The 15,096-nt window shown below is 37.0% G+C and overlaps 1 protein-coding gene and 1 long non-coding RNA gene across 4 annotated transcripts in view; one reads left to right on the top strand and one right to left on the bottom strand.

Moving 5' to 3' along the window:
- LOC111091256 overlaps positions 1-15,096 on the top strand; it is an 83,756-nt gene that overhangs the window by 30,545 nt on the left and 38,115 nt on the right. The window lies entirely within an intron of this gene.
- PRTFDC1 (phosphoribosyl transferase domain containing 1) overlaps positions 1-15,096 on the bottom strand; it is a 93,419-nt gene that overhangs the window by 69,544 nt on the left and 8,779 nt on the right. For all 3 annotated transcript variants that reach the window (XM_038529771.1, XM_038529772.1, XM_038529773.1), the window contains exons 2-3: positions 14,607-14,713; positions 8,937-9,120 (exon numbers count right to left, since the gene is read on the bottom strand). In XM_038529771.1, coding sequence (XP_038385699.1) covers positions 8,937-9,120; positions 14,607-14,713 — 291 coding nt within the window. The remainder of the gene's footprint in view (positions 1-8,936; positions 9,121-14,606; positions 14,714-15,096) is intronic.

Below are 15,096 nucleotides of genomic sequence, written 5' to 3'. Positions count from 1 at the left end.
GATTTCTGTTATGGCCTTTGAGAAGTCTGTTGATCCTATACTAGTGATTCCTTTAGAGACGATTTCTCTTTGTTCCTCATCTGCTTTCAGAATCTATTCTTTGATTTTGGTGTTTTGTTTTTCAGTTTCACGATGATGTGCTAGGTATGGTCTTACTGTGCTTCCTACTCTGAATAGTCATGTTCCTTCATCAGCTCTAGAATAGGATTAGGTTTTTTTAATTGTATTTATTTGTTTGACACAAAGAGAGAGAGAAAGAGGGGGGAGAGAGAGAGAGAGAGAACAAGTAGGCAGAATGGCAGGCAGAGAGAGAGGGAGAAGCAGACTCCTTGCTGAGCAAGGAGCCTGATGCAGGGCTTGACCACAGGACTCCAGGATGGTGACCTGAGCAGAAGGCAGACGCTTAACCAACTGAGCCACCCAGGTGCCCCAGGATTAGGCATTATCTGATCAAAAATTCCCTCTACTCAATTCTCTCTACAGAATAGTCTTTCCTTCTGGAAATCCTAGGTGACATAATTTGGGCTTTTCATGCACTCTTTTATGTCCCTTAACTTCTCCCTCTTATATTCCATTTCCATCTGTGCTATCTTCTGGGTATTTTTTTCAGATCTATCTTTCAGTTAAGAATCCACATCCATATCAACATTATCCTATCATCTGAGTTACTATCTTATCCATTCAGTTACAATATTTTTCTCCACTAGACTTTCTATTGCTTCACTTCTAAAAGTTTTTTTTTCTTAAAAATTTTATTTATTTATTCATGAGAGACACAGAGAGAGGCAGAGACATAGGCAAAGGGAGAAGCAGGCTCCTTGCACGGAGCCCGATGTGGGACTAGATCCCAGGATCCCGAGATCACGACCTGAGTCAAAGGCAGACGCTCAAACATTGAGCCACCCAGGCGCCCCCACTTCTAAAAGTTTTCATTTATTTTTTTCTTCTCGTGCTATCTTACTTTTTTCTTTAAATTCCTTCATTTATGTCTTTAGTCATAATACCTATAATTATTTTATATTCTTTTTCAGATAGTTTGTGTACCTATTTCTGCTATTTATTTTTGCCAGCTGATCTTGCCGGTGGTAGATTGTTTCTTTGCATCCATTGTGCTTTGGATTTGTGCACTCAGCTTAAGTACAGCTTATCTGAAGGAACCGGCCTAGGTGGAGGCATTCCTTTCAGAAAGGTTTTCTGGCTTTTACCAGGCACCTTGGGGATATTGTGGTCTGAGACCAATTTTAATATTAAATTCTCTGCTTGGAGTTTCCCAGACAATGCAGGTAAAGTAAATTAAAACCTTTAACTCACATGTGGTACAGACTTGAATTTAAAAATCCCCACAGGATATTTTACTTTCCTGTTCCAGCCCAGCTAGTTTCTTAGGGTCTCCCATTATTTAAGGATGGATTTTTTTCCCTGAGGGCATGCATCTTTGAGGGCACTGGCTTTGCTGGAGGGTCTCATTCAGCTTCCTATTTTATATTGGTCCAAGGCTTTATCATCTGTCTCTGTATAGGTGTGAAAATCAGATGCTGAGGCTTCAACTCCTCCTCCACAACCCCCTCATAAGCCCAGTCCCCAGTTGTCTGATTCTCAGAATTTTCATTTCTATTTCTTGGATACACGGTACCTTCTTGTGAGCTCCAGGGAGCATTGCAAAGGGTTTAAAAAACTATCATTATATTTCACCTCACAGTTTTAGGTGTTGGTATAAAGACGATTTTCAAGTTGTCTGTTCCATAAAACTGCCACAATTAAACTGTGTTTGGTCTATTAACCTACCTGAACATATTACTTTGAATAAAAGACAATGTTTTTAAAACCTGTCATGTAGTGGTATAATACAAATAGATGAGATGTAGTGTTTCCGTAGATTAAATCTGCTGAAAAATCTGCCCTAATAGGTGAATAAATTCTTATGAGAAATAATTGATATTTGATTCTTTGTTAAATAAAAACTGAATACTTTCACAAATTTCATTGATTTTATAAGAAAAGCCACAAACTATGGCTACTTGTGTGCATATGGGATTTCATACATGTAATAAGTTCTCTCTCTGATGCAACTTCTAGATTTTCTCAAGTAAAGCCACTATTTATTTATTTATTTATTTATTTATGTGTTTGTTTATTTATTTATTTGTTTATTTATTTCAAGAGACAGAGCACATGAGCAGTGGGATGGAGGGGCAGAGAGAGAGAATCTTAAGAAGGCTCTGTGCTCAGTATGGAGTTTGACACGGGGCTCGATTTCATGACCCTGAGATCATGACCAAGTTGAAATTAAGAGTTGGATGCTTAACTGATTGAGCCACCCAGATGCTCCAAGGCCACCACTTCTTTAAGGCACTTTATTGCATAATGATAATAACTGTATGTATGTACTTAATATGTATCTAACATATATTTTCAGAGAAAAATATAACTAACTCCTTCATAAATGTTGGCAAACATATTCATATCTTATAAAACAATAAAGTTTTGTGGGAAAACTTAGAAAAATTTGTGGGAAATGCGGATATGTGTAAAGGGCACAGGCTTGAGAGACAGATGGGCCTGGGTTCTGCGGCCATCTCTTTATTGGCTGTGTGACATTGGGTGAGTTAATGAACCTCTCTGAGCCTCCTTTTCTTTATCACTAAAAGAAGAAATGAGAGATACCTGGCAGGGTTGTAGACAGAATTAAATGAGACAATGAATTCATATAGCAAGTGCTGAATGAACATTGGTGGAAAGACAAGGAAAGACAGAAGGGAAAAAGGCAAGGAGAAGAAGGGAAAACTTGAAATGCTAAGGATCTGAGGCTGCCAGTGTTCTCCATTTCATTAAAGGACAGGAGTGTGTTGACCCTGCTTTCCAAGGAATTAGCCTAATGCTAATTTCTAAATAAGCTTTGGCCAGATTGCTATCATTCATGCAAACTCATTCCATGTCTTATGAAAAGTTTCATATAACAACAAAGACGAGTCAAATTGCCTGGAAACTGGAATGCTTGAATCCATCCACCCCTTCAGGAAGGTCCCTTAGTAAAGAGTGGAGGGCATCAAGCAATGAGATCCCTCTCGGGAAAAGAGCCCCTCAAGTGACTTATAAATGTGATGGCTGTGACAGGGAGAAATATGGCCTCTGCCCCAAATAGGAAATCTATAAAGAATCACAGAACAAGAGGCTAGGAGGAAGTAAAAAACTACACAATGCTTTTGACCAGCACCCACAATTGTACAGAGTCCTGCTCTCTCTCCAGAAACTTCCAAAGGAATAGAAAGAACATTTCATGGTCACTGTTTCTGCTGAGAAGTTCTCAAGAACAGGTTCGGAGGTATGTGGGAACACCAAACATGCTCAGAGGAAAATTAGCTGGTTCTGTTCCCCTTATTTGGTGGTGTTTATTAGGTTTTGGTTTTTTAAAAATATATCTCTGCCCTCAGGAATGCTGAAAGAACTCAAGTATGTAAAGGGATGGTCAGCTCAAGCCTAGCCTGACACAGCAATTAATTCATCTCTGGATGAAGACAGCTTACATGCTATAAGTAGAAAGCTGTTCACATCACACCTCAGTCTATGAATATGGTTTTTCCATTCATTTCTGAGGATATTTTATTAGGGAAAAACTTGCTCTGACTGAGCAGGTAGACTTTTTTTTTTTTTCCATGAGAGACACACAGAGAGAGGCAGAGACATAGGTAGAGGGAGAGACAGAGACATAGGTAGAGGAAGAAGCAGACTTCCTGTGGGGAGCCCGATGCAGGACTTGATCCCAGGACCCTAGGATCACAATCTGAGCCACAGACAGATACTCAACTGAGCCACCCAGGCACCCCAGCAGTAGGCTTTTATATTGTATGTGAGGTAATTTCTCAGGAGATGATCCGTGTTGCTCTGTTGATAGACATGAGGAAAAACATTTAGCAAGAAAAGAAAACACATGACAATTATCCTCAGGTCCTACAGGACAGTGTATGAAAATAGGTGAAGGTAGTGAAAATTTAAAGTCTACTACTGCCTCCTCCTTCATCAGAACCCTAGGCAGGAACCCCCATATCCCTCTCCCCAGGAAACATGTTGATTTGAAAATATCTGTCTAGATGCAGCAATAATGCTTACAATGCTAATGGAGTTTTAGAAATGGAAATGTTTCCTTTGAACTAGTATCATATAAATATGAGTTAACAGGGCATGTAAGTGTTAGAATGTACGCCTCTAGGTTAAAATATTGATCAAATAAAGAGAAAATGTGCAGAGAAATGGACAATGAGAGACAGATAGCAGTATTATTTAATCTGACCTAGATTACAATGTTGTTAATTTCAGCAAGACTGATGATATTCTGGGTCATAAAACTAGCCTCAACAAATTTAAAAGAATTAAAATCATACAAATTATAGTTACTGCAAACAGAATTAAGCTGGAAATCCTACAGAACTATCTCTGGAAAATCCCCAAATATTTGGAAATTAAACAAGAAATAATTCATGAGAGAAAGAGGAAGTCACAAAGGAAATTAGAAAATAGTTTGAGTTGAATGAAAATGAAAACAAAGCATCAAATATTGGGGGATGCAATAGTCAATATCCTACCGATTGAGAAGGCAAAGATGTTTTCTTTCACTATTCCTATTCAGAATTGTATAGGAAGTCCTAGCCAGAGCAATAAGGCAATAAAAAGAAATAAAAAGTCTACAAATTAGAAAGGAAGAAGTAAAACCATCTCTGTTCATAGAAGAAATTATAAGAAATTCTACAAGAAAGTTTTAGAACTAGTAAGAGTTTTGAAAAGTTTTAATATTCAATATACAAAATCAGTAGTTTTTCTTTTTTAGTAGTATATCTATATACTAGCAGTAAACAATTGGAAATTGAATGTCAAAGAAAAATTTACCAAATACAATAGGACCCAAAACATTTTAAATATTTAGGCATAAATCTAACCAAAGATACCTAAGATCTGACTCTTGAAAACTAGACAAACATATTAAATATTAAATAAGACCTAAACAATTGAGAAATATATTCTGTTCATGAATTGGAAGACTAAAGAGTGTTAAGATGTTAATTCTCCCCAAATGGATCTATAGATTCAAAACAATCCCAATAAAAATTCTAACAGGTTGTTTTGTAGAAATTAACAACATGGTTTTAAAATTTACATGGAAAGGCACAGAACCAGAATAGCTAAAACACTTCTGAAAAAGAACAAAGTTGGAAGACTTATGCTACCTGACTTCCAGACTGATTATACTGTCATAGTAATCAGAACAGTGTGGTATTGACCAAAGAATAAGCATATAAACGAACAGAACTAGGTAGTCTCAGAAATAGACCCATACTTATACTCAAGTGAATTTCAGTGAAAGAGCAGACAATACAATGGGGAAGGATAGTCTTTTCACCAAATGATCCCAGATCAGATATTCACTTGCAAAAAAAAGTGCCATATTAACAAATTAACACAACATGGATCATAGACCTAGATTTAAATTAAAACTATAAAACTTCTTTTTTTAAAAGATTTTCTTTATTTATTTGACAGAGAGAGAAAGAGTACAAGCAGGGGGGAGTAGCAGAGGGAGAGGGAGAATCAGTCTCCCTGCCAAGCAGAGAGCCCAATATGGGACTCAATTCCAGGACCCTGGGATCATGACCTGAGCCAAAGGGAACACTTAAATGACTGAGCCACCCAGGCACCCCAAAACTATCAAAATTCTTAAAAAAATAACAGAAAAAAATCTTTGTGATCTTGAATAAGGCAAAGATTACCTAGATACACAAGAAGCATGATTCATAAAAGAAAAAATGGATAAATTGGGAGTTTATCAAAATGCTTAAATTGTGCTCTTTGAATAAAAGAATTACTGTTCCTGAAAATAAAAGAACAACTCACTAGCTGGAAAATGTACTCAAGACACATACCTAATAAAGAATCTGTGCCTAAAATATATAAGGAACTCTCAAAACTCAATAATAAGAAAACATACGATCCAAATTACTGAAACGAGCAAGATATTGAACAAACACTTCAACAAAAACCAATATGAATAGCAAATAGCAAATGAAAGTATGCTCAATATAATTACTCCTTAGGGAAATGCAAATTAAAACCGCAATGAGATTATTATCACCTATTTGAAGGGGTAAAACAAAGGAAAAAAAAAGGAAAACTAGCAATACCAAGTACTGTGGAAAATAGGGAGCAACTGGAACTCTCATCTGCTGATGGAAGGTGCAAAATTATTCAGTTCCTCTAAAAAACAGTTTGGTAATTTCTTGTACACACTCACCATATGACTTAGCAATTTCAAGAGAAGTTTACTCAAGAGAAATGCAATATAAGTACACACAAAAACCCCTATGTGAATATTTATAGCAGCTTTGCTCATAATCACTCTAAGGAGACAAACCAAATATTCTTCAGCTAATAAATTATTTTATTTTATTTAAAAATTTTTAGAGTCTGGCAGCCTGGGTGGCTCAGTGATTTAGCACTACCTTCAGCCCAGGGCATTATCCTGGAGACCTGAGGATCGAGTCCCACGTCGGGCTCCCTGCATGGAGCCTGCTTCTCCCTCTGCCTGCGTCTCTGCCTCTCTCTGTCTCAATCTGTGTCTCTCATGAATAAATAAATTAAAAAAATCTTTAAAATAAATAAAAATAAAAGTAAAATATTTTAAAGATTTATTCATTTATTTGAGAGAGAGGGACCATGAATGCAGGGGAAGGGGCAGAAGGAGAGAGAGAGAGAAAAAAAAAAATCATAAACAGACTCCATGTTGAGAGCAGAGTCCATCACAGGGCTCAATCTCACGACCCTGAGATCACAACCTGAAATTAAGAGCTAAATGCTTAACCAGCTGCACCACCCAAGGGCTCCTGAATATATGATTTTAAAACTGTGATAGTTCCATATAATGAGATTGTATTTGATGATAAGAAGAAATAACCTTCTGGTATACATAACAACATGGATGAATCTCAAATGAATATGTTAAGATTTACAGATGTACTAAGGTTACCTGGTGTATGATTACCTTCTATGACATTATGGGAAGAGCAAAGCTCTAGAGACGGAAAATGTATCACTGCTTTCCAGGAGCTGAGGAAAGAGGTGACTACAAAGTACAAAGGGACACAAGAGCATTTTTTATGGTGAGGGATGTTCTATATACTGATTGTGGTGATTTACATGACTATGCAATTGTCAAAACTTACAGAACTGTAAACTAAAACAGGTAATTTCTCTTGCATGTAAATTATACTTCAATAAATCTGACTTTAATTTTTAAAAGAGTTTAAAAACCTGTTTTCCAGGGGAAAATCCAATAAGGATCAGAGCCAAGCAAATGAGAAAAAAAAAGAAAATCTTCTACAGAAGCTCAGTGACTTAATCTAGGATGAAAGGAACCTAAAGAAAAGGTTTCCAAGAAAAGATGAAACTAACAATTTAAGGTTCACATGTCTATAAAAAATAGCTTAGAAGTCATTGGGAGAATACAGAATGTCTGAAGAAATGATAAATAATTTGCCAGTTGCTCAAGAGCTGAAGCAACTGAATCACAGAGAGTGGTAGGTGGAACCCTAAGGCACATGCCCATCTGGTCCCTGGTGGACACACCCTGTTTAATCTCCTCCACTTGAGTGTGGGTGAGACTAGTAAATGTGGGAATGCACTCCCATGATTAGGGAGAGAGACAGAATCAACAGCAGACTCAGTACTGAGTGTGGAGCCCATCACAAGGCTCAGTCTCACCACCCTGAGATCCTGACCCGAGCTGAAATCAAGAGTTGGCCGCTTAACTGACTGTGCCAACTGGGCACTCCAGGTCAGCTATTAGAAGAGGGGTCAGAGCACCACTAAATGGAAAGGTTCTGCTGTGCCAGGAACTGCCTGGTGGAGGGGACCATGAGGCAAAGCCTGAGGGCAGCCTGTAGATGCTGAAAGCGTTTCCACCAGGGAAGTAGAGACTGAATTCTGCCAATAACGACTGATCTTCTGCCAACAAGTGATAGTGGAAATGTCACTCATCTGCAAACTTCAGAGGAGATCGTACCCCTGGTTAACATCTTGATTTCAGCCTGGGAAGACTCTTGAGCAGAGAACCCAGGCCTGGATGTCTAACCTAGAGAAACTGAGGTAATAAATGTGTGTTAATAAATTAAGCTACTAAGTTTGTGGTGGCTTTGTCACACTGCAGTAGAAAATCCATTTAAACAATGAATTAAAATGTGTCAAGCTAGTTTAATCAGAGAATACTTTTATGGCTTTGACTCCAACAGTTCCTCATCGAACAGTAGGCTAGTTTTGATGATTTACTATATGTTGAATCAAAAAGCATCACAGAAGGTAACTTCAGAGAAGAGGAAGGACCCAGTGGATGATGTCTTTGGAGGATAATCTCCCTTGGTTCTGTCCAGTGCTGTCTAAGAAAACCCAGTATAGATTGGTGGAGGGGCCTTTTGTTGGAGGTTCTCTCATCTTGGCTCACTGCACATGGTAACTCATTGTCCCTACAGGCTTCCCTTTTACACTTTCAGGCCATGACTACAGCCATCTCAGTACTAATACTGTCCTCTCTGGGCTGGACACCTTCCTACAGGTCTCAAGGGCCAACGGTGACATCCAGACCGGAAACAGGTCAGTGTTCACCAGACTTTCTTAACACTCATTGTTAACACACTCAATTGTGAGGTTAGTCACCAGGAAATAACCACTCACTTTAAAACCATAAAAGAAAGTATGAATCATTCCCGAAGCATCTTTCCATATATGTGATAACAGAAAGAGGGGCTCCCACAAACCACAGTATTTCAATTATAGGCTGAAGTATCTTGCAAATTTAAAAAATGACATTCTTCATTTTCATCATATTATCAATTTTTTTATTCTAGAAAATTCATTATTCTAAACATTAGATAATGAAAATGGAATTAACAACTTACCCTGTAACTTTTCAGTCTGATGAAATCAACCTTCATAGAGACAAATCTATCTGAATTTCGACTGATGTTCTTCAGGTGTTCCACAAGATCCGCACAGAACTTGTAACCTCCTTTCAGCACACACAGGATCACAATGTCACAGTATCCTATGTCTTTCAGAATATCCTTTGCCAGCCGTTCAATTCTGAAAGAGGAATTAAAAGATATAGTAAAGCATTAGTACTTCTGAGTATTTTTTTTCCTTTCAAAGAAAATGCATGATGTACTACCCATATTAGATTACGTAGGGGATTGTGGAGGAGAGCTCAGGAGACAGAAGCCCACAGATAAAGAAGCTTTGTTAAGGCTGGACAAAGAGAGAGTGTTTGAAACATATTTTTGATAACCACATCATCCATAGTACATTTTTGCTCCTCTGTGTCACAAGCATGAGTAAGGTGTAAAATAGATGTCAAAGATCATGAATGCTATTATTTTATCACTACAGAGCCTGGTTGTTAACAATGCCATGAAGGTATCTGCTCACTTTATAGCAACGTGAGAGGACATGGGAAAATGACTCACCCACCTCATGACATTAGAGGAGACTGGAAGAAAAGTCAACTCCATAGTAACTATCAAAAGAATAATCTCTGTCTTCTGTTTGACAAAAATGGCACATGACCTATGTGAAAAGTGCCTAGAACACAATTCCAATAGGCATCATTTCCAGGGAGCACCATGTGAATGATCCGTTCCTGGAGTTAGGCTGCCTTGGGCTGGTATCCAATGCCTGATTTGAAACTGTCACTGTGTTTTTTCTAATTGTTTCATGTCTGTAAGTCCATTGCCCAAGCATTCATACAATATTAAAACCTTGAATGGAGGCAGGAGCTAGGGTTGCATATTAAAAAAAATTCCTACTGGCACTTCAGATAGAATTAGATTTAAAATGTGTTAACCTTTTAGGACACTTGGGTGGTCTAGCAGTTGAGCATCTGCCTTTGGTTCAGGGCGTGATCCCGGAGTCCTGGAATCAAGTCCCACATCGGGCTTCCTGCACGGAGCCTGCTTCTCCCTCTGCCTGTGTCTCTGCCTCTCTCTCTCTCTCTGTGTCCCTCATAAATAAATAAATAAAATCTATAAAAAAATGTTAACTGAATGATCTGTATATATATATATGTATGTGTAAAGCATTATATTATATATGTTCTACATATATTACATATATGTAATAATATATTACATAATATATTTTATGTTATATAACTTATGTATGTATATGCATACATATGTTATACATATATATACATTTACATATTAAATAGCAACCATGGTTTCAGACAATGTTTCTCAAAATATGATCATCAAGAAAATGTACATCAGCATGCAAGACAATGGGACATTTCATTTTCAGCATAATGGAGTGAGGCGGTCAACACATTTCAACAAAAAAGTAATTATAAAGCTGGATAAAACTGCCAAAAACAACCATTTTGGCACTCTGGAAGTTAACCAGAGACATATAACAAACTGTGAATCATTTATTCATAAAAACATTGAACAATGGGTAGAAACAGCACAAATTTGGCATTCTTGCCAGAGAATGCTCCCACTTCTCTGAGCCCTTCATCAGCTCCATTGTTCAACCAGATAGTTCAACGAAGGTGGCCCACTGCCAGAGGAAGCTCACCTGATAGGGAGCATCGTCGGTTAGTATGGCTATCTTGGTAGCCTGTGAACAGGGAGAGCCAATGGCTCCATTATCGTGAAGTTGCAAATAATCTAGTTTAATTGCTAGTCTAGTTGGAACTAGTCTAGTCAAGGATTTAATAGGGAGTTCCAGGAGAGTAGAGTCATGGGAAAAGGATAGATAATAAACTCTTCATGTATCCCAAATTGACCAGAAGAGGCACATGCCCAGCAGAGACCAGCATGGTTCAGGTTGCCTATACATTTCTGAATGATGGAGGCTGTATGTGCAGAGGAGACACAAGAAAGCACAATGAAACAATAAAAGCCAGGGAAGACTTGAAAGAGGCTGGAAATTTTAATGTGCTTGTCAGCCCCACACACATTCATCAGCAGAAAGTAGAAGCTTTACTGGCCTGAGGTGTTTGAGTACAATCTCCAACCAATCTTAGGCTGAAGACTAATAAGCTCTTCTGACACAGGGTAAGTCCTAGTAAGTGAGGGTTACAAGTAGAAACAAGAAAACTGCATATCACCAGAGGCTACACAGTGTGGAGGAGGCAAATTCCACAGAATGGAAGACAAACAACAACAACAACAACAACAACAACAACAAAAACCCCTAAAACCAGAAAACGAAAGCAAAGAAAAAGGTCAATGAACAGCAAATAATTACGAATATGGTAGGTATTAAATCAACTATATCAATAATCACTTTAAATGTGAATGATCTAAATACAGCAATTAAAAGACAGACTGTCAGAGTAGATTAAAAAAAGACTCTCACATATATTGTATATAAATATAAAGGCACTAATAGATTAAAAGTAAAAGGATGGAGAAGGACATACCATACTTATATCAATCAAAAGAAAGCAGGAGTAGCTTATTGATTTCAGACAAAGCAGATTTCAGAGCAATGAAATTATCTGGAATAAAGAGGGTATTATATAATAGTCAAGAAGTCAATTTTCCAAGAAGACATGACAATCTTTAATTCATTTTATTATTTAATGTGCATGCACCTAACGACAGTGTTAAGAACCTGATAGAACTACAACGAGAAATAAATCATCTACTGTAGTTGGAGACTTCTATACCCCTCTATCAGTAATTGACAGATCCAGCAGCAACCACTAAGGATATAGTTGAATCACATAGTACCATAAATCAAGTGGACCTAACTAGCATTTATAACATTCTTCTCAAAACATATAAATAAGAAAATGAAAAGACAAGACACAGATGGGAGGTGGGGTATTCAAAAAATCACATATCTGGTAAAGGACTTGTATCCAGAATATATAAAGAGCTTTAACAATTCAATAAGAAGACAACCCACCCAAAGTAAAAATGGCAGAAGACTTAAATAATCATCTCTTCAAAGAGAACATAAATAGCTAACAAGCACACTAATCATTAGGAAAATGCAAATTAAAACCACAATGAGATACTTTTATATATCTACTAGAATGGCTATAGTGAAAAGTACAGACAACACTAAATGTTGACAACTGTGTGGAGAAACTGGAATCCTCATCCTTGCTGGTAGAAATATAAAATGGTACAGCTGCTTTGGAAATAATTGGCATTTTCTTAAACTGAACTATAAAATCCAGAATACTGCTCCAAAAAATCCATCCAAGAAAAATGAAAACATACATCCACACAAAGACTTATATGTGAATGTCCATGGATGCATTGTTCATAGTAACTCAAAACTAGACATACAAATAATCATTGATTGGTAAATCAATAATTAGATATTGTAGGATTTAACCTATATGAAATGTTTAGAAAAGACAAATTTATATAGAAAGAAATCAGACTAGTGACTGATGCTGCAAGGAGGAACATGGATTGACAGTAAACAAATTTTGGGGGATGAAAGAAATACTATAAAATGATGGCTGTGCTTGCCCAACCATAAAAATTTACTAGAAATCACTGAATCATTGACCTGCAATGGGTGAATTTTATAGTATGTAAATTACACACTTAATTAAATTCATTCCTGGGGCCCACCCCAGACCACTGAATCAGAATTTCCAGACATAAAGCATAAGAATACACATTTTATTGGGCACCTGGTGGCTCAATGGGTTGAGCGTCTGACTCTTGGTTTTTAGCTCAGGTCATGATCTCAAGGTTATGGGATCAAGTCCAGTGTAGGGCTCTGTGCTCAGCACTGGCTTGCTTGTCTCTCTCCCTCTGCTTCTCCCCCAGCATCTCCACTCTCTCTCTCTCATGAATAAATAAAATAAAATCATTAAAAAATACATATTTTAACAAATCACTGGTTAAGTCTCCTGTACTGGGAACTGACTTTGAGGAGCCCTAGCAGGACCCAATCATGTACTAGATCAGGATGCATTTAAATAAGTCATAAAATTCAGGTGAAAAAAGCAGGAATTTGTTTAAACTGGGGAATTCCAAAAACAGTGTTAAGGGAAAAGTACCTCTGAATTATTAAGATGTGAACTGAATACGACGACTCCACTACGCAACAAAAGTTGGTTTAATTGTTAAAGTCAAGCAGATTTCTTTCCTTTTTTTTTTTTTTTTTTTTTTGAATTTCCTTATTTTTAATATGAATTGCTAACAGGGAGATTTGACCATTTGGGAGATGTGAAATTTCCCAAGTTTATTTGATCACAGAACATTTTGTTCCCTTTGAGGATTGGGACTTATATTCCACAGAAAGCCACTGTAGGCCATGAGAAACTCCAAGCCAGGCTGTATTTTGATAAAATATCATAGTCTGAGAGAACGTGCAATATCCAAGTATTATCCAATAGACAAATTTTAGAGCAAAAGAATGACATTTCCTTTTGCTATAGACAGGAATTAATGGAAAGATAATATCCTGGGAATATGGCCTGTCTAATGTTTTTCAAACTTTACTTTGGCTAAGGACTTATTTCATAAGTTACATATTAACTCAGAAGAATATAATAGATTTTTTTAAATGGAGGCAAAAGTATTACAGTTTAAGAAAAAGGGAAGCATGCGGAGTCCAAAGTTTTGATTTGCTCCTACTTCCCATTGCTTCTTTCACCCCCGTTTCTGGGTGTTTAAAGAATCTCTATGTTCCTGGGAGTGCAGTGTGAGGCTTGCTTTCCATGTAAACGTGACGGCTTAAGTAGTTGATATTTGTACAAGAAAACAGAGGTACATGGAATGATAAGAGTCTGGGCATTAGGCAGTTTTGTGAAAGGGGTATGACCTTGAAATCCTGATGCTTATAGTGGGCTCAAGTGGAGGATGCTCTCTGAAAACCAAGAAACAAATGGTGACTTAGTTACTTAGAACAGGAGAAAATGTTGGCTTTTACAAAGCCAGTTGGCTAGACAAGAGCTAAAGGATATCTATATAGATGGGTCAGAAAGAACTAGAAATAGTATTCTAGAAATAGTTCTGTGCAGATATTTTTAAGCTGAAAATATGCCTATTCCCAAAACATTACCACTGCCTGGAAACCATAATTGTGCACAGACTGGCCAATCTGTGATACATTGCTTGATCCAAGATATATGCCAAATTTCAGGAAAAGTCAGGGCTTCAGGGGTGTGTCCCATGAAGGCAAAGTTCACCTGTTAATTATCCCTGGTTAACTCAAGAGTCTGTGAATAATTTAAGACAAACATTCTCGGGTAAAGAGCAATGCTTTCCCAAATCCTATTTTTATCAGTATGTACAGGACATTGTTATTTTGAGGCTGATATATATATATATCCAGTAGACAAATTTTGCCCAGTAGACAAATATATATATATATATATTTTTTTTTTTTCTTACCACTTCTCTGGGACAAATGTCCAGGTAAATAGTTCAGTTAAAGCATCAATTCATTTTATTCCAAATTCTCTGCCCTAAAAAAAGTTCTGTCTACTTCTACATGGCAGACTCAGGAATAGGGTCGTAAAGTGTATTGTATGATTTGCACAAGAGGGGGCCAGACAGCACAGGACCAAGATTGACATAAGAAATAACACTCACCTGTCCACAATGATGCCATGAGGTATGAGGACATAATCCAGATCTCCATAATAGTGCTGTGGGTATGTGAATAAATCCAAGTCATATCCTGGCCAACTGTCCATAATCTGTAAATCAAATTACTTTGGTCAAAATATTTTTCATGGGAAATTTATTTGGAAAACATAAATAAACAAAATGTATATCATTTGGAAAAAAGGAATAGCATTAAAAACAGAGAAAAGGTCTGACAATCAATACATTAGATTATATTCCGTCAATCTATTGAAAGCTCAGTGGGAGAAAGTAATTAGTTTCATGAAAGCTGACAAAGAATCTACTACTGAAATGAACAGAGTTTGCAATCCTAACTTTTGGCATCATACAATGAAATATCAACCTGATGTCTTATAGCTAAACTGATAGTATTGTTTGTAAGAGTGTGTTTTTGTGAATATATCATTTATATCTAAATGATATAGTATCATGAATATAAGTAACACTATGTTCA

The sequence above is a fragment of the Canis lupus genome, chromosome 2 (genome assembly GCF_011100685.1).
Source record: "Canis lupus familiaris isolate Mischka breed German Shepherd chromosome 2, alternate assembly UU_Cfam_GSD_1.0, whole genome shotgun sequence".
Lineage (NCBI taxonomy): Eukaryota > Metazoa > Chordata > Mammalia > Carnivora > Canidae > Canis > Canis lupus.
This window is presented reverse-complemented; position numbering and strand designations above follow the sequence as displayed.